Here is a 23,135-nt window from a genome sequence, read left to right on the forward strand (position 1 = left end):
CAAGGGTAGGGATGCTCAGGGATGCTTTGAAAACCCAAGGACTCGAGAATGGTTCCAGCAAAGTGGAGCCTGGTGTACTCACCATGTCTGGGCCAGCACTGTTCTTCCAGAAAGGACACAGAAATCCCATGGGAAGAACTGTCCTCTGGAGATGCCTACTGCTGTTGGCCAACTAGTGCAAGATGTGAGCCTTCAGCAAAATGACTGAAGTTCAAAGGAATGGATCCAGGCCTTTGAGATCAAGCTTCCTGTGGACTATGTCCCGCTACTTACAACTAGTCCTCACTGTGGGTATCAAGGCTGAAAGAAGAACCAAAGAAGCCATTTTGAAGCAGAAACTGGTTCAAAACCACCACTAAACAAAGAGGGACATTGTGCAATCTCAGTGGGGAGGTCCCTGAGCATTCACCTAGCAGAACTGCGAGTCTGTATCTCCCTCAGCAAGCAGCACATTTGCAACAGGAAGAGATCTTCTCAGTTTAGCTGAAGATATCCACAGCCTATGTCTTCCAACAGCCCATGAGACATCAGAGCGCATTAGGTAAACTGTTTTGGAGAGCACATCTCCCAGTATGGTTTCTTCTAAAAGCTACCTAGCTTGCGCAGCCCAAGGCCATCCTACAAGGCAAACCGAAGCACACTGGGCCAGGACATCCATGGAAGCTTTTTCTGATCTAAGCTAAACCAGTAATGCACTCTGCTCACTTCCAACCTCTAGTTTAGAGTGCTCCAGCCAGCCTCCTCCAAAACTGAAACCAGCCTGTGGTTGGGGAGACTGATCCTTCCAGGCTTTTCTAGTAATAATGTGGTCAAACCTCTCAAACTCAAGTTCGACTGTTCCTACCAAGCCTGTCCCCTCAGTCCCCTGTGCATGGCCTCACACCAGAGCCCACAACATGCAACAGATACTTTCATGCCACGGAAACACAACATTGATAAGCCTCTCATTATCTCCAATACCAATAACGAGCATGAGGAGCACTGCAAAGGTATGGGAGGATGCCCAAACTCCAAACAGGCAGCAGCACACCTGCAGCAAGAGCAGTATGGAGGGAGCTAACCCTGGCCAGTGGGCATGCAGGGACCCAGCATTGCTCACACCACGGCCACCGTTTGCTCCCTGAAGTAGATGCCCGCAGCAAGGCAGATATGGTAGGTCCTACATTTAGGCTTGGCAGTCCTGAGATACTGAACACAACTGCAGACAGAACTGAGGAAACGCTCATGTCATAATTTCTCATCTAGATCCTCAGGCTGCTTCCATCATTTTATTTCATACAGTCTACAACATGCATTTTGGAGACTACAAGAGGCAGCAATAACAATTTCTGCTCCTCCAGAGATGCGGGAGCTCTGCTTGCAACACATCTCCTCTCCCTCCCAGCACAGGAACACCAACACACCACACATTTCAAATACAGAACTGGGAACCAAGGGTGTCTGTGCCTGCATTGTATGGCAATTTGTCATGTTATTCTCACAGGTTAGTTTTTCCTACCTCTGTTTCAGCTCTGGCTAAACTTTTCAAGGTGAAGTTCTTTGGTTTTCACTCCCAAAATTAATTAAAAAAAAAAAAAAAAAAAAAAAAAGGCAAACCAAAAAATCCCATAAGTCCCCCAAAATCCCCTAACTTTAAAAACCGAAGTGACAGTTACAGGACAGTCATCAATGGAAGAGTTTAAGCTCTGTGTGACTCTAAATTAATCAGAAAAATGATGAGTAATCACACACCAAGCCTTAAAATCAACAGCAGTAATACAAATGATAGACGTGAACACATTTACTAACTAAAGTTGTAAGGGGATATCTATTAACTTTCAGAAGTAGTTTATCAGGCACTCTACTGCACTGAGTTATGGCAATAGGTGCTGAAGCAAGCCCTTAAGCACAGCTTTCACCTACATCCACAATTTACTAACCACAGACTCATCATCATCACCTGTCTCTTCACAGAGGAATGTTCTAGGCAACACCAGCAACATCTACCTTTGCTTTACAATGACATTTAGCAAATTTAATGACATGAACTGTGAAAAGAACTCCAGTATTTTAAATATTCCATGTTTTCATCATATTTTGTCAATTCTAGACTAATTACTCCCCTGTAAGCTGCACTACAATGTGGGTCGCCTTACTCCCCCACACACCACCTCACATGAAGGTTGCTGCCATTCTTTTTTACACAGTTGTCCATTCTTCCTGTTTCAAAAAACTGTTTAATAAATAGGATTTTAACTCAAGAACTACTGCAAAATCAATGCACCTGAACCATCCCACAGCAGCTCCAAGCAGAGCAGGAAACTGTGCAGCCACCAGGATGCAAACCGTGCACACTGCCGCTGAGTGGATGCTGGGCCAGGGACATTTTTCCAGACTCTGAGCAAAGCCTCCTGGGCAGGTCTGTGCTGACTACTTTAAAATGCAACCTTATTTATTATATATAAAGATCTCTGTATTTATTGATTTTAATGTAAAGCTCGAGGCTTTTTCAGTAGACCAGACTTTGACAGGGAAAGTCTAACCTACCCCATGCCTACTTCCATTGCCTTTCTGAAGTGTGAGGGTGCAGAAAGACAACAGCTATCTTCAACCACTAAAATGACACTTTTAAACACACTGTATTTTTGATATATGAAACTTAAAAGCAACAGTTACGATCCTCCATAGATATCTGCCCCCTGATCCACACTGGCAGAAGCGAAATACAATGACAAACCCCTCAAAAATCATAGTCCAACTTATTTAAACAAGGTCAGTTCACAAGCCAAGCACTAAATATGATTTGGCCCTCACTCCAATGAACTGATTTTCTGTGTATATATGTGTGTGAGCTTTGGATACCCGCCACGAGCCAGCTGCTGAAGAGCACTGTGTAAACACACCAAAATAGTTGGGAAATGAATGGAATGGAGCCAAGACCCAGGATCCATAAACAAGAAACCATTTAGGCTATGAAAGCAACTGCCCAGCAGAAATTAAGAAAGAAGCGGTGTTGAACAAATTTTCTACTGCTGTTTGTAAGGAAAGCCTAATAGGAATGCCAAGGTCTTCCCAGAAATCATTTATTAACTTTACAAAGGCAAAGGGAAGAGAAGCAAGCTCATATGCAATGCAAACACGTCAAGCCGAAGGTGTTCACTGCAGGCATCTTAAATGCCTTTTTCTCCTTGGAAAAAGATCAGTGTTGGAAATGCCCCTGGCAACTTTTCAGCCACGGGGATCAATTTCAAGTCCACCTCACTCCATTTCCAGTGGGGCTAAGGCAGAAGTGAGCAAACCTGGGGGCTATGCTGCCCACCATGCACGGCCCTCCAGCGGCCCAGCAGCCGTGTTGGCATCCAGAGAGAAAGGATCAGAGCAAGAGACAGCACAATATGTGGCAGTCAGTGTAAGGAATAAAAAAAGAAAGAAAATCTGTGCTGCTCCTCCCTTTCCTGAATATAAGGTTTGGGGTAAAGTTTTCTTCCCACTCTACAATTTCAGCGTAAGTTTTACATTTTTCAGTGACAGTAAGTAAAAGCAGATCTGTCCAATGAATATGACTGGGCTCCAGACAACAAACTGTCTGCTATCTATTTGCACTGTGAAATATTCATTAAATATCAACCACCAATCGACTATTAAGGGACCCATCTTGATTAATGCTAGACAACAGATGAAACCAAAAGAACTTCACAGTCTCCCTGCCTTGCTGAATGGGACCATCAGTCATTTTTAAGTGGTCATTTGTTACATTGTTTTGGCCAAGATATTTATAATCATAATGAATTGAGACAAAACATCAAACTATGACCTCTTTGCCTGAGACTAATCTAAACTGAAAAGCACATGACAGAAGGGACAGACTGATGGCCAGTGCAAACTAACTCCCCTGAGATTAACATATTTTATCCTGTTGATGTTTCTAGTCATAATTATACTCCAAGAATGCACTGAATGATGTTAGATGTGAAAGACCACTCAAGAGCAGTCACTTTCTTTCTAGGAAAACTGCATTCGCTAGATATGGAGGGGACAGCTGACAACAAAACCTAGACATATCACCACACTGCAACTAATATTCTGACTATGTAAATAAAACCATAAAACTTCCTCAAACACCCTCAAAAGCATTAAAAAAAATATAAATTCTTATCATGACCAGACTTTAAAAGTGCCATGAGTCCAAAGTCCATCGAAAACCAGGGTAGCTCCAAGCCAGACGAGACAACTCGGGGGCTCACCCAGCCTGCAGTGGAGCATGAGGTTGCTCCTCCCCAGGTGCAGGACTTTTCCCTTCCCTGCACTGGATGAGGTCCCTGCCCGCCCATCTCCGCGGGCTGCCGAGGTGGCAGGGTAAGGCCCCGCAGCCCCACGCACGCAGCTGACAGCTCCCAGGACCTGCACCCCGCTACGCCCGGCTCCACACCAGCGCCCGAGGGCACTTCAGAGGCTGGAAGGCTGCTGAGACGGAGTGAGCTCTGGAGAGTTCAAGAAACACCCCCCCTTGAACTGAACCCATCCCAAACAACTGAGACAGTTTGCTCTTGGTGGCTGGTTTTGGGGTTTTTTTTTTTGTTTGGTTGGGTTTGTTTTTTTGTGGGGTTTTGGGTTTGGTTTGGTTTGTTTTTGTTTTTTTTTAAAGAGATGACACACAGGTTACATTCATGAGACAGCAATACTTCTCAGGCTTACCACATAGACCTCTTTAGAAAATAAGCAGTCATCTTCTAATGCCACTGAATTCAATACAGCTCTGTGTTATTTAATGCTCGAAAAATGATAAACAAATTAGAACACCATTGAGCCTGATCACATGAACTGCCCAGTAGTATTTCAGCAAGCTGTTCGTGAAACCAGTGTGAGTGGGAGACTGCACCCAAGACCACTCATTAAGTACAACCCAGACCTGCCTTTTCAATCTGACCAACCTCTTTTCCCATTTAATTTCACTCTCTGACCTCCTTTCAGTCCTACCCACTTGGTTTGAAGTCTTGATCTTTATTTTGCCTGGGTCTTTTTGAGCTGTAGTTCTTCCCTGTCATTTACCCATTTCCTTAGCAGCTCCTACCCTAGTCTCTCATCTCCATATATCCACATTCAATCTTTGTAGACTGAAAAATGTAAACTTTAAATGTGAAATTCAACAGTTCAGAAAACTGAACCTCTGGATTCAGTTGCCATTATTATGGAAAACACAGAAGCATCGTAAGCTGAGTGCATTTAATATACACGTATGCCACCAGGTTTATTTTGCATATTTCTAATTTTTCTGGGAAAGGTTCTGACCTCATTTTATCAGGCAAACGTTTATGTACATATCTCCTTCATTAGTTGTATATATGCTTAGATGTCAGTTATTTATATAAAACCACATTCACATATATTATGATATGGTCTGAGGCAGACCAAAGACCTAAAATATACCAAGATAACATACAGATGATGCAACCCAAGTGGTTTACACCCTCAGTGGTATACCAACATACTCATGTTAGCAACGGAAAGCTTTCAAAACTTGGTTAGCAAAGTAGCAATAAAGTGAAAGGCTGATGAAGGGTGCTGGGTGAAATCCAATCTCTTTCCCATTGGAGTTCAAACTTTATCAACTGATCTTAACAGTGTCCACAGAGCAGCCCTCTCCACCTCTACTGACTAAGTTTTCTGGAATCAATCTTCCCAGAAAAGGAATTTTTTAGCCGCAGACTTTGAATTCCTCCACATAACCACATTTTTTTCACATTCAGTGATATGATTTAATCACGGTGCTTTCTTAACATGAAAATTAACAGCTGGATTCAGTGCCCTACATTTGCAAAGACTGCCAAACAGAAAACATGTAAAGCAATAACTCAGTATCTCCTTCCTTATCTGCACATATTTTGTGTAGCTTCCCCATGATTACTGCAGGATGTCATCAGAAGGTCATGAGAGAGTGGAACTATGGCTTAACAAGAAAGAGGTCACCCTGCCCTCCTGTTCTTCCTTTCTTCTGCCATCACTTTGCATTGAACCAGAAAGGCAAAAAGAGACACGAACAGAGATACAGAGCTAGCAGTGCTCCATCTCTCATGCAACTGCAGTCTTTCCCAAGAAATTTGGGGAAAGGACAGGTGAGTCCTACAGTCTTTTGCGTTTGCCTGATCTTGAAGCCCTCCCTCCTCTGCGCAGACTCTGGTTATGACAGCCCCTCTCAAGGATCTGACAAATCCTTAACTTTTTCTGTCCTGGTGTCACTTCCCAAGCCAAATACCAAAGATGGTCCTCTAGGTCTGGCCCAGTTTCTCCTCAGTTCAATGCAAAACATTACCACACTATGCTGGTGGTACTCTCATGCTATCCAGAAGACAGCACAGGAGTCTGCTTCAACATAATGATATCCAGAGATAGCTTACAGATAATTAGTTTGGTCTTTGCACCCTCTTACACTTTCTGCCAGTAAAGAGCCTCCCAGAGTTTGTACATGCAGGATTTTATCACTGCAGTTCTGGAAGATGTAATCAAGGTTTATCTGGTTATCAGTCTTTCACTCTGCTATTCATGGCCAGGAGATCTGAGCAGAGAAGGGTTTGCTCCCACATGATGCGAACCCGTCCCGAGCTATCAGACATCAGTATGGGCAGCAGAAGCCGACATATCAGCAATCAAATCAAAGAGAAATTCCTTAAGATTTTGCACATTGATTTTTGCAGGCAACAACTGCTGTTTTATATCTGGGCATATGGGTTCCTGATCCCATAGAGAAACCACGGACATTACTGCAGAGCTACTAATACCATTCGCCGTCTCTACTGGTTTAAATTTGGCTCCTGGAGGCTGGAGGTGTTTTCTAGGACCTGCAATATATAAAGCAGATACTCTATGGATGCTTCTGAGGTAAAGATTGTTTCACTGGCTGTTGTTTTGGGAGACTGGATTCAAGGACACAGATGATTTCCTTGTCTTACGCTGCTTGTGAATCTGGAGGTAGCTAGGATCAGCATGTCCACTAACTGTTGTAAACACTACAAAAGCATACCCAAGAAGGAAATAGAATCTTCTGCATCCAAGTCAGTTGTTGCTAAACTGTAAAACTTCCAAACCACTAAAAGTTTGATAAAACCAACTTATCACTGAGATAAATAAGAATCTTTGTCCTCCTGAACTACATTGTTCAAGTTAATAGAACTATAGACTTACATTTCTGGTATTGAACTGGCACTGTGCTTTTGAAAAAAAATGGAGGTTTTTGGGTTTTTTTGGGGTTTTTTTTTTTTTTTTTTAATTGTTCTCACCCCTGACTGGGATTCAGGGGTTGAAAAAGGCTCTCTAGGGAAGAGTTTTTCCACCATAACATATCCCTCCTTGACTAGTAGTTTCCAGAACGCCTTATTTAATCAAGCTGCTATGCATCATCCTGCTGGACCGTGCCCTGTATCCCACTGTTCCGTACCCTGCATTTGTCATTACAATTCATTTGCTCCAGTATAAACCCTCAGCTTTGTTTAAACAGCCTTGGCAGGAATTGCTTAACATAGCATCCCAGCCAAAGCCTATAGTTCACAAGTCAGACTGACAGATGCCAAGGCCCACTGAATTTTATCATCTTATAAAGCATAACAATAAAGTCAGTAAAGCACAGGGGTCCACTAACAGCTTCTTCCTTTTTAACCAGTGCAGAAAATGCATGCTGTAAGACAGCCATCTCACTATGATAAGGAAACAAAGCACCAAGGCAATTCTGAAGATACCATATCCTGTCTGACTTCTTAAACAGCAGTTGTCAATATGCATTTGGCATCTGAGTGTCACTCCACAACATATTCAGCATCATAGACAGTAGCTGTAATGGCAGGCAATGCCTCTCTCATTCTCCTTTCATCCTTGAGCATAAGAATAATGAACAACACTATGCACCAGCCTATTCAAACACCTGGCTTCAAAGAAATTGCCTATTTCCTTAATGTACTACTGGGTTTTCCTTTGAATATTCAGGTTTGGTCAGAAACTACTGCATTAGGCTACAGCTGTGCTAAGCTATAGTATTCCCCTGCCTGAAAGACAATATGGCTTATGAAGCTCAGACCAGTTATTTCATCTATTATATTTTGTAACACAATATAAATTTGTGATAATAGCAGTAATATGTATAATGCATATGGCTGTAAAAATGTCAACCAACTTTTATGGCTTTCCTCTTCATATGAATATTCAGTCATCCATTTGTCCCTAGATCCACTTCAATCCTGAAAAAGAAAAGATGAAATAATTTAATTGATGTATTTTCTTAGAGGTTCATTACTTTCTCAAATATTATTGTATATGTAAATAAAAATCCTAACCACAGGTATCTGTTTCATAGTAAAACAGAGGTCACAAGAACAGTAAGTTTATAAGCACTTTAAATAAAACTGGATATATATGACAAAAAGTATATTGGACAAAGCCTTATGTTTCCTCTTAAGTAATGATTTTAGTCAGTGGTCTCACTGTCTTTTAATTTCTGAGCTGCTACCTAAGCGCACTAAATCCCAACTGCTTTAATTAATCTTCAGGGCCCATTATATATATCAGTACTCTGCATTTGTACAGGTAAACTTTCCAGCAGTTACCGAGTGCAAATATTCTTTACTGGTATTTCAGAATGTGCTTCCCAGAAATACTATGTGAGATCTGGACAAATAACATATTAAAAGGCAAATTATATTTATTAGCGAGCTCAGTCAATACTCCAGCCATGGGAAATAGCTGTGCAAGACCATTACAGAATTTGAATATGTATTTCTTGAAAGGTTTCCTATGGATAAATTATTATTTTAGTTATGTTTCCATTTGAATCCATAAAAGAAAAATGTATATAAAGATTTAAATACTATATTACACTTTTGGGAGGGTCCTTCAAGTTTAATAAAATATAGTAAACCAGTAGTTTAACTTTTTTAAAGCCTTAGGGAGGAAAAAAAAAGCTTCAGATCTCCAAAATGTAAATAATAGACAGTATGTCTTAAACCTCTTGCCAGAATATGTGCATATATCTGGAAGCAAATGCTACTTACACATGTCTCAATAATGGAAATGGTGTGAAGTCAAGAATCTAAATCTGCTGTGAGAGTTATTATAAACAATCTGCTGTTATTTTTATATCATTCAAAATAAGGTCATCCTTCAAATAGCAGTGGAGCATCACCTGTCTGCTTTTAAACCACAACTCAGTATTTCATTACTGCTGTATATACAACAGCATGACTAACAGGTTTCCAAACACTAAGCAAACTTTTACACTGAAAACAAGACAAGAAGCTCCCTTAAGCACATAAAATTAGTAAATATTCATATACTGTGCTACTATTACACTGACTAAACACCATGCGCTTAATTTATTTCTAAGAAAATATGAAGGTTAATAGAAAAAAAAGAAAGATCCAAATTTTCATATGAATGAGAAGAGGTTGCAAACACTGACACACCTAAATGTAACTAAATACCGTAGGCTTAAAGAACGTTAACTATTGTAGACCATTTGCCTAATCTCCTATGCATCTTGTAGACTCCTTCCTTTTTGAAGTTTAGTCTCCCTTGGCATTATTTGGATTGCTTCAGAACTTCCATTTTATGAAGCAGATTTTCTTTTTTTTTTTTTTTTTAAATTGCACACTTGAAGAGACACCTTTGAGTTTCTACTAGCCACTCTTTCTCTGTGCTAATGTCCAAAAAATGGGACAAGTGGACTAGGTTTTCCACGTCCCGGATTTGCATGGTGTGATTACCTAACCTGAGCAAGAAACGACCGAGTCATCAAGTTCTTTAAAATTATATGTAATGTATTCAAAAGCTTCATGGGGTCTCTGTCAGAGGAAGACAGATTTTGACCTGCAATTGTTTCCAATTCTCTGGGTTTTCTCGTCATTACTCCTCCCTACACACACGATCCTACAACACAACTTAGCTTCACGTTACACACAAATGCTGAAGTCCTATTAGGTTACTGTGGCTACGGTGACACAGCAAACATGGGTATGTGTTTCAAACCTGCCAACACAAGGCTATCCAACTAGCCATAGCCACAGCTGGTTTTGCGTTATTAAATCAGGTACAACAGCCCTCCTCGTGAAAAAGCTACTTCGTTAGCAATGACAAATCGGATTTGTTTATTAAATCTCTTCAGGTCTACACAATTTATCAAGCACTGAATTGCTCGTGTCCTTGCATCACTGCATCACTCCTCCATGGAGGGGCTTTTGCTTGTTCTCCTCTTTGCCAAGTGCAAGCAGGGCACACCACAAGCTCCGGCAGTGCCACCTTCCCACAACACTGCTCCACCATGATACACATGCTTTGACGGTAGGACAGGGGTTATACCCTAGCACTGACCACCAGGGAGACCAAAAGCACTGATTTTGGTGGCCAATGCACACTTGCTACACGCGCCACAGGCCTCTTCGCTGCAAGTATTTTAGGCTGCTTTGGGGAAGAAAATTAAGAGCAAACCATTCATCTGAAAATGACATTTAACTAATAATTCCACAAATCTCTTGATGATTTTCAGAAGAACTAAAAAGTTTCAGTTTCAGATGAAATGCCTTTGAAATGCCTATGAAAAATAGGAACACCCATCCTTATAGATCTAGTGCACCCATTCTACACTGCTGTGGAACCTGCTCTAGGCTTTGATTTTCAGTAGCTTACTGTGAAATCTCAGTTTCAACTATCAGAAATATGGAAACAGACATGAAAGTTCAAATAGAAGCATCTTCCATTTCTATCAAGTGGTTTTTATACCAGAAGAAAATCTACCTGACAAGGCAACTGCAAAATATTCCTGATTTGAAACCTTTCTTTCAAAAGGACTCTAAGTAATCAGAGAGCAAAGCACCTAACAAACCATCAGTTTCAACTAAAAGAAAGAAATTTAAGTATAAAACACAGCATTATAGTCACTTCCAGTCAAAGGCTAACCATCATCTTAAAAATGTGTTTTCAGATCCCAGAAGTATATAAAGCTTGTAAGTGCCACCAAATATTAGATTCTTTCTCCTACAGCAAGAGAAAATCTAACAGAAATTACAACACCCAGTCCATTCTGAAAACCTGTCTTGATCAGAGTAAATGCCCTGGTAGGCCCATCCTGGCCAGCATCCCCACCCCACCCACCAGTGGAGCTGAGCAGGAATCATGCACCAGAGTAAGGAACATGAGAAGGGTTTCAGGACAATCATGCTGAGCATATTTCTATAGAGAGGCCACTCTGTGTGTAAGGGTGCCCTCGTCTCTACAAACAGAACAGTTTTGAACATAGAAACCCACTTTAGTTCATTAAAAAACAAGTTCTTGCACAGAAATTCATAAACTTCATCAAGCAGATGTTCTGCAGAAGCTACAGGTAAAATACACATTAATCATGAGCTACAGATTTGCAGCAGTCCTCAATATTTAAAATCGAAAAAGGACAGGAGAGGCTGAAATTCAGTGCAGCATTGCACTGAATCAGTATACCCAAAAATCCACCTAAGCTGTACTTCGAGTGCCTACCTTTCTTTCACCTCAGGCCTAGCCCCCAGCATCTCTGTAAACTGAGTTTTGTACCATTGTCACTGAAACTAGTCAAAACATTTTGCCACAAAGTTGTCTACAAAAAAGTTAGCAAACTTTAAATTCCAATACAAGCCTGTCCCACCAGCAGCCATCACAAGCTGCAAGATGAACTGGGTAATTACAGCTTAAAACACATTCAGTTTAGGTTAACTGTAACTGCTACATATTTTATAGACCCCACAGGACCAAAGGAGCACTTGCTATGCATTCTATTACTCACTAAACAACTGCAATCATAACGTTTATTCTGTCCTCAGCTATACTAGTCTTTGATTGTGATTTCCATTCAAACAAGGCAAGCAGAGTTATTGCTTTAAGAAGATTCCAGCCACCCCCCTCCCAACACCCCTGTTTCTCTGATGTAGTGTCATAACAAAAATATCTTAAGCTACTCAAAATATTTCTGAAAATTAACTTAATGCTTCAACTTCTGGTTTTCACTGGTATTTTAATAAAAGTAGAGAGAAGCAGGAGGCAGAGTGGGATGCTTGTTGCTAGGCAATACCTAGCTCTCCTGAACTCCTACAGACTGAAATACTTATCCAGACTCCCACGAAGAATGACATCCAGCACAGAGAAAGAAGAGATGCATGCAGTTACTGAAGTACATCATGATTCAAGGTAATAAGCAGCAGCTCTGCCACCAGCTCAGTCCCTGGGGTACCTAAATGAAGAAGGCTGCAGTCTGGGATGGGGGGGTGACGCAGTTCCTCCTGAACATATCCCCTGATTTCAGCTGAGCCTTATGGCATGATGACTCCCAACACTTTTATGCCAAACCAGAACAACCTCAATGCTATTGGGCTCTTGGCAGTATGAGAAAATACATCCTCCATGCTCCTGACTGTATAGCTGTGTTGTTTTTCTGTTGTTTGGGTTTCCCCCCTCCCCCCCCCCCCCCCCCCCCCAATCATTATACTCTAATAACAGGTTTCCATAGAAAAAAAGCATGCAGCAGGCCAGATGCAGATGAACAATTCATTAAGTGAACACACAACGTTCATGCCATGCTCCTCCCCCTCCTCCCTTTAAAAGGTTTATTCAATGATTAAACTTTCAAGAAGTGCTTACACAGTCTTTCAGTAAAGGCTTAGAGGAATAAACATTATTCTTTACAGGGTCTTTTATTTGACATTAATGAATTATTTTGAATTGAACAGCTTCAAGGATAAGTCCCAGACCTTCTGTGACTTAAAGATGAATTTCAAGAACCCTTTGTTCTCTCTAGAACTTAAGGGTCTGGGTTGACAAAAATAATTATATATAAATATGCTATATTTCACCATTTCAGAGAATTATTACTCTGGGAAAGATGATGTCTTTCTATAATATTTTTAAAACCCTGCAACTGCATCAATGTACACAAATGAAATTAGAAAGTGTATGTGGATGCTGTTAATATTGTAAAGGTAAAAAAAAGACAGTTAAAATCTGGAGAGGTAATGAAGTCCTCAAATGCCTGGATTTAGGTAATAATCAGTGGTCAATCTAGAGGAGTGCAACAAATTGCAGGGAGCAGAGGAAGACACAGCAAAACACTACATCCCCCTTGAATTTTTATTCTAAAAGTAGTCGTTATCTTTGACACTGTCTATTTGTTTGACTGTATAGCTCTGAAACCTTGATACTCCCTTCACAACTCTAGTTTAAATAGAATGACATTGGTTTTCGTTAGATCTAAATAAAATAAAATGTTGATAAATACAGTTACACATCACTTTGGACAGCTTCTCTGACATAAGGAAATGTTCATGTTACAGTGCACACACTATGCACAAGGTCTCAGTTTACCACCTTGTCCTTGCACGCAGTTCAAACTCCACATCAGAGTTAAAACTTTATTTACCAGCCTGTGCAGAAAGTCGAAGAATGTAGTGCGCCTTCTCTTGTTAAAAGAATTACAGCTGTATACATACATATTCTCACATACACGCATATATACACATATTTGCATATAAATATAAAAACATGGACACATACAGCCACACATTTTTGGTGAATTAATTTTTTTTTCTAAATAATTGTCTTAAAGAATCTGCCAAAAGCATACTTTCTAATTTATCATCAAAACAACACAGGATTTTCAGCCCAGCTGTAAAACGTAACTATGTTTCTGAATTCATAAAGAACTGAAATTTTTAAAAAAGTTATATTTTCCCCTTATCTTCAGACTTTCTTTTTCCCCTTATTTTCAGACTTTCTTCAGCAAAACAGTATATATTACTCTCCAGATAATGACTATCCAAGATTTCTACTTATAAGGGTTTATGAGCATCTGAAAGCAATTATAAAACAGTAATATTTAAAAATTGATTATTCCTAATTTCATGTAGGAATCAAGTATGTTGTGTTTTTACATTTCGTTTGCACTTCAGATAAAACAAATGTTGTTACGTGTACTAAAAATGAAGGCAAAGTGTGAAATCCAGAAGGAAGGTATCCCACAGGAAAATGGCTCGTGCTTCAAGTAGGCTAAGAAGGAAAAGACTTGCCAGTGATTCTTCCATATTATCACAGTGGGGAAAGGGACGAAGACCAACCTCTCCAGCAGATCTTTTAAGAGACAAGACTGACTGTAGAGGTTACCCAGAAAAAGACTTAACTGTACAAGTTTCATATTCTTATTTTGCCCTGCTAATAAGGATTAGCATTACCAAATGCTATGACACACTCCCCGTCTTCTGGTTTAATACCTTTACTCAAACTAGGTTTACGCTCGGTCCAGAATCAAGCCAGCTCTACTTGCAGTACAGGCAGCAGTACTTACACTCTCTTCTCAAAGCTGCAAGATAATCTTCATTTAGATTCTAACTCATTCAAAAATAAAACAAGGATTTTCTTTATTTCCTGTTAAAAGGCTACTGAATCCCAAAGACCATCAGAACAAACAATCCTTGTACTTGTATGCCGTTATAAATGAAAACGAGTTTAAAGACAAGGTCACCCATTTCCTTAGGACACTAGCTGGAGCGTTGGTTTCTGTGTGGACAGTGCATCTGGCGTTCATTGTGGTGATAGCAACCCCCTGACTACCTGATCTAAGGGAGGGTGGCTGAATACTGAAGGCTCCACGCTACAAGTGCAAAGGAATGAGCACAACTTCACTGCAGGCTTGTGCCAAAATCTGCTCTCTGCCAACCAAACTGTAGTGAGCATCCCATGATTTGGTAACAGAGCACAGGTACCAGAGATTTAGCTTGCAAGAAAGTCTGAAACACATGAATCTCTGAAACAGATTAATTCTGCCTCGGATGGCAAATACTAAATACCACCCTTATGAGGCTCAAAACTTCGTAGAGAGTCTGCTCATAGTTGCCTTCAGAGAGAACACCAGGATAATGGAAAAATCAGAGCAGGGAGAAAAAAATGTAACACTGTTTATATGTAGTAGCTTATATAAACCCTGGCATGTCTTCTCCTTTTATGCTGTGCAAGATGTTGTAAAGAAGTTACAGAACAGCACTAACCATCGTCCCACTGCAGACGGAACACCGCACGGCCTTTCCCTTACCACAGTGTCGAGTGTGCTGTGCCAACTTTCACAGCAAAACCACTTAAAGAATAAGCAAAACCAGAATAAGCTGTGCCCATTACATTTATTCTAAAAGAGGGAACATAATCATTTCCACAAGCAGCAGAGAAAGCTAAACAAGCTGAAAGTTTATACATGACCAGAAGGTGGTTGTAAAATCGGTGTTGATGCCCCCACAGCTGGCACAGGCAGCAAGAGCCAACACCTCGTTTCACCAAGCCGCCGCCTGGAGATGGTCACCTCCTCAGAAGTGCCTGCTGAGCTATATGTACAAGTCCCACCTCAAAGCATCACTCAGCACAAGTTAGCAAAACCCCATAAAAATTTTGCTCCTCCAAAACAGAGGTGGCAATAAGCATGAGGTGGCGTTGACCTCTCTAGCTAGCACAGCCAGAGCAGCTAAGAGAACACAGGCTTCAACAATTTACCCCAAAGTTGGGAAAAATGAGCAAAGAAAACCAAGCAAACACTGTTCCAAGTTGTGATATACACTGAAGAAACCAAACATCCTCATTTCCAGGCTCAGAGTTATGCTTCCAAGAAAAAAGAAAGTCAACAGCTAAAGGCACCCTGCTCTACTTTGCAGGTAGTTATGTTCAGCTCCTACTCCTGCCTTTGCTCAACCCACAATAAATTTAATCACCGCATTCATTACAATTTAGTCCCCTTCTTTTGATTTCTGCTAGAAATGAACTAATAAAATGCTTTTTCAAGAAAAAAGAATGATATCCATGCACGTGAAGGTGTGGGTACATATTCAGGCTCTAAACCGGGGGCACTACGTGACAGTGATGCTATTAATCAGTTTAAGGAGCCTATTTGGCTGGCATCCTACAAATGTGGCTGATGAGTGTCTATTTTAATAGGAAGGTACCCTCTCTAAAACTGATCAATTGACCGTGAGTGTTTCCATTAATAATTTTTAATGTCTTTTCTCCTAGCATGCCCTTTCTTGAAAGTGCAGTCTGGCATTATTACTAATAATTAGTCCTCAGCATATTGTAGGTAAAAAGCTCAGAAAAAAAGAGAAATCCCGTATCTAAGTATACCATGTTCCCATCAGGCATTGACCAGCTGAAAACAGCTCCACTACCAGATTCAGTAGCCACAAACCTTTTAATAATAATTTGAAATCCAGAAAAAGTCACTGAAGCATACTCGTGCTCTTGATGACTTCAGGAGGAACAAGGAGAATAAAACTGATCCCAGTACTGTTCCTGGAGAATTTCTACTAGAGACTCTCCATCCCAGCATTTCAAACTTCCCAGCACACAGTAAAGCTCAACAAGAGCCATGATTAACCTCAGGAAAAGGTGCACATGTTCTGAGATCTACCTGATACATACCTGGTCATATTCCACCAGCATTCCTAGCCCTTGTTGTTTCTCTCCTTGTTCTAATAGCCCTCATATTTTTGACAGGAGACACAGTTGCTCTGGTTATTTTTCTGTCCTTGTTTAAATAGAAACATATTGGCTTCTCCCCTATCTGACAGTTCCCCCATCACTCAGACTTTTTTAGGTGGCAGAGAGGTGCTGGGGAATAATTCAATATACTACTACATTCAGTGTTCTAAGGGGGGAATTAATCTGCAAATCTAACTACGTATTGAAGTGCAAAAGCCAGAAGTAGCCTGATTTCCAAAGGTAGTTTGTACTTTCCAGTGTCCTACTGAGATCACTGCAGAAGCCTGCAGGACTCACCATCTGTATGCAGTAAACCAGTGCCATTCCGTTCTGCAGACCAACATGGACAAACCACCCCCTTTAACCGTGGCTCAACAATTATGCACAGTCACAGCCCAGAAACTACAGCCTGAAGAATAACTTTAGCAGATAAAGTTTGTGCCAGTTGGCAGGTTCATCTCACCTACCTATGGACACTTACACCTGCACTAGCTGCCCTTCGTGGCTCTGTAATTAAAGGAGAGAAATAGGCAGTGCAAGGGCCTAAGTCACTGTCATTGTAGTCAGTCCAGAAACTGCTCTTGAACAAAAAGTATTTTAAATAAAAAAGTACTTCGTCATCTGTAGAGTGAAGGGCATTTACAAGTTTAAAGAGCTTCATTGTTTTAAAGAAGTCTTTGGTTCCTTTGTTCACCCAATCAAAACCTCTAATTTTTAAGACGTTAAAAGTCATCATTTTCAATTAAGCCAGGCAGACTTGGTAAGGCATCCCATTTTTAGAAGAGCCTGAAGAGAAAAACAAAAAAGAAAAAAAAAAAAAAATCGAGATGGTTAAATACTACTGTCAAGCAGGAATTGGTAACACTGCCCATGCTAAGCTTCCTGCATACCAAGGTGATGCGTAGAAGTTAATGCAAGTACACTGCTCATCAGTTACATGGGCACCACCATAAAAAAAAAATGTTACAAAAAAACAGAAGCTAAGGGTGGCAAGGAAGTTGCATTGCTTGGTTTATTAAACTGGAGAGGAAAGCACTCCAAAGAAACAATCCTGTATTGCATGGAAGAAAACCAAAATTTTTAAAGACCGAGGATTTTCACCCTGGAGCCCCTGGAATTTGGCCAGGCTGGCTAGTCCCATACTCTGTGTCACCCCGGAGAAACCAACCAATCAATCCCAAATTTATGTTCCTGCCATTCCCATTACATGCTAGCAAGTGGACTCATTGTATTTAATTATCTTTCAGGAAAGAGGGTGCAATAAATAAATTAATAAACAGCATACTTTAATAACAACAGAGGAGATTACCATGAAGAACCTTTTTTTTTTTTTTTTTTTAATATTCCAGGTGTAACAGAAAAACAACGTGGACATGACAGTATGGACATTGTTTTAAGAGAAGAATGCCTCTGGCAAGGCTCAAAGACTTCTACCAAAGACACCTGAAACTATTCCTGGCTAACCACCACAACCTGTAACCCCTGTAAAGCATTCTGACTGAGCAACACAAAGAACATGAACAAGTACACTCACCACTTCCCTGAGGATCAAGGTCAGCAGCCCCTCACTAATCAAAGCTTTTGTTTTTCTATCAAATCCCTTTAATAACTTTTTTGATTTGCAGGTAAGACCTGATAGTACATGACTTAAAGGACTTAAAGCAGTTAAATTAACTGGCAGTCACAGAAATACGGTCTCTGAAGATGTACCTGGGGCTACACCCATACTCGGTTTAGTGCCACGAATACACCTACCTGGTATTTTGAAATTATGAGGAAGCTCCTAAATTACCTTAACTATTGAAAAATATTCTCACAATTTGACTAAGTAAGAGACTGTAGCAGCAACAGCTGTGTCTGTTATTACGCTGATTTCAAGTGGTTGCCCCTCATCTACCATCAGTGTCACAGAGTTCCCACAGCCCTTTCTCCCAACTACTCCCTTTGGCTATACTGGTTCTTGTTCCTGTGTTACCCAACACAGAAGCATTGCAGTTCTCCAGATATTAAGCCTCAAGTGTCCTCCCATCTCTCTCAGGTTCACGATCCCCATGGCCACCCCTGAGACACAGCCACCACCAGACCCTGCTCCCATCAACCCTTAACCCCGGCAGGGAAATCCTCCCTTCTCAGCTGCTGAATCTCCCTTTCTCCCTCCCTCAGTGCCCGGGCAGGCGTTGGGTAGTCCAGTTGGCATTGCAAGGCCCTTCAGCCCCTCCAGCTCAACCACGGTTGTCCCCTGTGCACACCTGAGCTTTGGTGCCACAACGGGCACTCCCAGCCACAAACTTCACGGGTGTGGGGCTGTTAACCAGACCACCCTGTTCTCACTCCAGGGAGTCAGCAGTCTCATGCCCCTTGAAAACAAGGCGATGAAGAGTTTGAGAGCTCAACACTCCTTTGTGACTTGTCCCACCTACCCTCATCACTCCTCTTATCACAGCTCTCGCTTCATCCTCTTCCCTGAGCTTCCTTCTTTTGCAGACCACTCATCCACCAGCACCATTCCAACAACCACCCTCTCACAGTTTCACTGAAACTGGCTTTATTGCCATTAAAAAGACAAATTCTGACTCCATCCTGCTGTTTAATACACCACTAACTATGAAAGATTTGAAAGTTGGGGGGTTTTTGTACAAAAGATAATTACTTCTACTATATCCTAAGTTGTGCTCCTGACTATTCAGAAGATACAAATATTATCTGTTCTCTGTATTTTAAGCTTTTAATACTCTGACTTCACTGCTCGTGGTACAGGTGGCTGGTGTTTCATACTCCAAGATGCCACTGAAACACAACCTGTCTCACAAGATGCTCTCCTGTTGAAAAGGTTTTGTTACCGAAGACGAAGCAATTATAAAAGCATCACTACAGGAGCAAACTTCAGTTAATACCACCACCACACACAATCAAAGTACTGACAGAAGTCCAGAGGCAAACAGCAAATATCACTGTATGTTGCAATATTAAGATGTTCTGACAAGAGTTTTATTAAAAGCAGAGGTAGCTGCAATAGTCTTTGTAATAAACATAAGGAATACCACAAACAACTAACACTCCCACAAGTGGTAAATGTCATCATACTAATGATAACCCCTACAGTTGCATCCTGTTGAGTTATCACAATTAAGATTCTGTTAAAATGCCCATTACAAATATGTATTTTTAATTAACTGTAATTCACACTTATAATATGAAGCAGGTTGTAACTTGCTGATTTTTACAAGACGACGAATTAAGAATTAGAAAACAAATATTAGTCTCTTGACAGGGACAGAAGGAAATCAAACCAATTTAATATTCATGGGAGAAAGTAATATAAGTCAATAAAAATCACAAATTTTAGTTACACAGAACAAGTTTTATAGATAATAAAAAGTAAACCACTAAAAATAAAACTCCCAGAAGTGTAGATTTACAGTTTAAAAAAAAAAAAAAAAAAAAAAAAAATCAGTGTTACAGCCCTGAAGTATGATAACAGAGAAAATGTGAAGTGGAAACAATTTCTACACGTTGGATCAGGCTCTTCCAGATCCTTCAAGGGTTAGTTTCAAAAGGAATTAAAAAAAAAAAAAAAGCATGTGGACATGCACAAACTCACACAGAGAATGTGTATCAAAGGGTTAAAATCCAAATTACTCCTACCAGGACACAGGCCTATTACCACCCCTCCCTGGCCCATTAGGCCTTGGTACCCAACAGTAGAGTTACAGCTGAGGAAGAAAAACAGGAGAAGGCTTCTTGCATCTAAGGGACATTTTTACCAGCTGCATCATCTTTATTCTTAGTCCTGATGATGCATTACAGTCAGATTATTTTGCTTTTCCAGCTGCATTTTCCAAACTAACATACAGAGGAAGCCCACTTTTCTCATCTCTCTTTCTCTTATCAACTGACCAAGCAACAATAACATGAGACCAGTCCAGTGGTTCATCCAACCATCCACTTCCACATCCTGCAGCTCACAGCAGGCACACCAAAATACAAGTGTCAAGCAGTCAGGAGATCTCAACAGGCCCCTAATCTTTAGGGTATCAAATATGGTAAATCATCTTCTTGTATGGAAAAATCTCATGGACCAGGGCCAGCGGTTTAAAGGGCTTTGACATGCAGAAAAGGATTAGAACAAGCCAGCACCATTTCAAAATGAAAAAGCAGTGAGGTCTGGCTTGCTAACAAGCAAATTCACTAAAAAGCCACAAGCTTAACTGGAAGCATCTTAACCTGCTGTATGTCAGCAAATACAAGTACACTCTTTTAAAAACACATACTGAAAGAAAATGGCGGCGGGGGGGGGAAGTTCCACATTGTTTTTCTTATCAGGGTTTGAAAAGAGCCTACAAGGAAACACTATATTGAATTAGTTCAGGAGCATATTCTCTAAATACAGAAGCACATCTGTACTAATATCCAGGGATGACATTCACAAACATCTTGTTACTATCCTGTAAATGCCTTCAAAATACAGAAACATCTCTAGGCTGTACCAGGGATGCAAAAGTTTCACAGAAGCTGCTCTTGAGAAGTTTCCTGTAGACCAGCGTTCCAGCAATGGTGACAGAAGTACCAGCTTTGCCTTCTGAGCTTTTTCACTTTGTACCCAACGCTCTCAGACAAGCACCTTTTCTGGGTTCAGAAAAGAAAAAGAAAATAAAATTTCAAGGTAAAAGACTTAACAGACAACCATAACATGCCCTTCCTCCTTCCTCTTGAGGAGGGCGATGATTACAAGAAGTAGCCTTGATGAGTTCTGTTATGGGGTTGGAGCAGTAGCTGGCAAGAAGGATGGAGCAACACAAACCTTTACACAGGTGATCATAAAAGTCTCTTGTAGGCATCGGAAAGTAAGATAGGACCCCACGCTGGAGAAGAAAGGCTTGCTATGGACCTCAGCAGGAGACCACCACCATGCTGCCTCTCCAGAACTCATCTTCCTGCCTGCATCATTCTCTTCCCTCCCCTCTGATCCCATCCTCCCAAGCTAGATCAAGCCAAAAGACCCCGTCCATAGGAGCGGGAGGCACTAATTAAACTAACACTAACCTAAGCTTCAAACAGCTGATCAATATTAGCTTGAACTTGAGCTATGGCCACCCTGAAGGCAAGGTCCAGCACACCACAGGGTCTTCTGAGCTGTTCCCAAACTGAAAGAATTAGCAAGAGTGGGATGGCATAGCTAGGAAATCATCAATCCCCCTTCTCCCCTCCTGCTAGGAGTGTGACAGATGAGGGTCCGTATCACCTGGCTCTCCCCTGCTTTCACAGCTTCATTTTCTCTGTTGTCACCTAAAGAGCCATCAATGGAGAATTCACACAAATCTTAAAAACTAGGATGGAGGAAACCTCAAGAGATCATCTAGTCTCTCCCTAGCAATTCACACCACTGTGATTACCTCAGAAATCATTACATCTTCATTATATCCATTACAGACAAGATTCAAGAATGTAATCACTGGACCTGCAAAGCAAAACTGCCTGTAGCACCAAGATTCATCCTGATTCACTCTGAAGACAAAACATCTGTTTTAACTTACCATCAGGACCACAAATAGAACAAAAATAGTCAGTGTATGCAGGCTGAGAGTTTGCCAAGAGCTCTGATATTTACTTCAATTGTTCCTATAGACATCTATAAAGTAAACATTTTTCAGTGGAAAATTAGGATTAAAGCCCCCACAAAATATGACTAATTCCAATAAATTCTATGCCTTTTATGGATGTTTTGCAGATCAACTATCACAGGCGATGTCTGCAAAATGTTTTAAAGATTAAAAGCAATATGAATTATTATCACAAAGTTTTAGCTGTCAAGAACCAGAGTGAATGTAAGAAAAATACATTTTCATTCCTCAGTATGATATGAAATAATACAGTATTCTGTTAAATGGAAAAAAACCCAGGCCATACACAACAGCAATCAGTCCTCAAATTTCTTAAAAACTGATTTTGTACGCAAGTATTATGATCTGTGCCCCCCAAAAACAACAACAGGAGTGGCAAAAAGCAGTTCCTTCATGCGGAAGTCCATGTTCCCCTGGCTAAATCTATTTTCTGAAAGAGACAAGGCTGTTGCTAACCCTAGTCAAATGAAGTTTCTGGACACAGCTGAACTCTCTAGTACTGGCACACCTACGTCATTACAAAGGTCCGTGGAGCTGATGATCTAAATGGTTGTGACCCCTAGTGAAATACAGAAGTCAGTATTTGGTCCATATCTTTTATTTTTTATTTCAGTGCATCTCAAATCAAGGTACATAAAGATAAAATATAAATCTGTACCACCAAACAGGTTATATGTTACTAAAGAACAGTAGTGAATGCACTCAAAATAACACTATTACCACCATAATAAAAATCTTTTTAGAACTGTAAAAGGACACATGGGAATTTAGACACCCTCAAAAGTAACCACATACAGAAGGTATTATTACTTTGTACAGACACCTCTAAATACCTCTGATCTCTTGGGATTTGGTTACATCTGATTAGTCACACCCAGAGAATCACCATAAATAATACCAGGATTTTTTTCTATTGCACACACAAAACCTTGCAAACTACTTTTTTTTTTTTAAAAAAAAAAATATTAGAATTCAATCATACAACGTTAAAATTCTTTTAGCTATAATGATCCTGGTCATTATAGA

At 40.6% G+C, this 23,135-nt stretch overlaps 1 protein-coding gene across 7 annotated transcripts in view; it reads right to left on the minus strand.

Annotated features, from left to right (window-relative positions):
* KLF12 (Kruppel like factor 12) overlaps nt 1-23,135 on the minus strand; it is a 247,158-nt gene that overhangs the window by 171,148 nt on the left and 52,875 nt on the right. For all 7 annotated transcript variants that reach the window (XM_042805795.1, XM_042805794.1, XM_042805799.1 and 4 more), the window contains exon 2: nt 8,141-8,204. In XM_042805795.1, the coding sequence (XP_042661729.1) occupies nt 8,141-8,161 (21 nt within the window). In that variant the 5' untranslated portion in view covers nt 8,162-8,204. The remainder of the gene's footprint in view (nt 1-8,140; nt 8,205-23,135) is intronic.

This window comes from Tyto alba, unplaced genomic scaffold (genome assembly GCF_018691265.1).
Source record: "Tyto alba isolate M040663 unplaced genomic scaffold, T.alba_DEE_v4.0 Super-Scaffold_45, whole genome shotgun sequence".
Taxonomy (NCBI): Eukaryota; Metazoa; Chordata; class Aves; order Strigiformes; family Tytonidae; genus Tyto; species Tyto alba.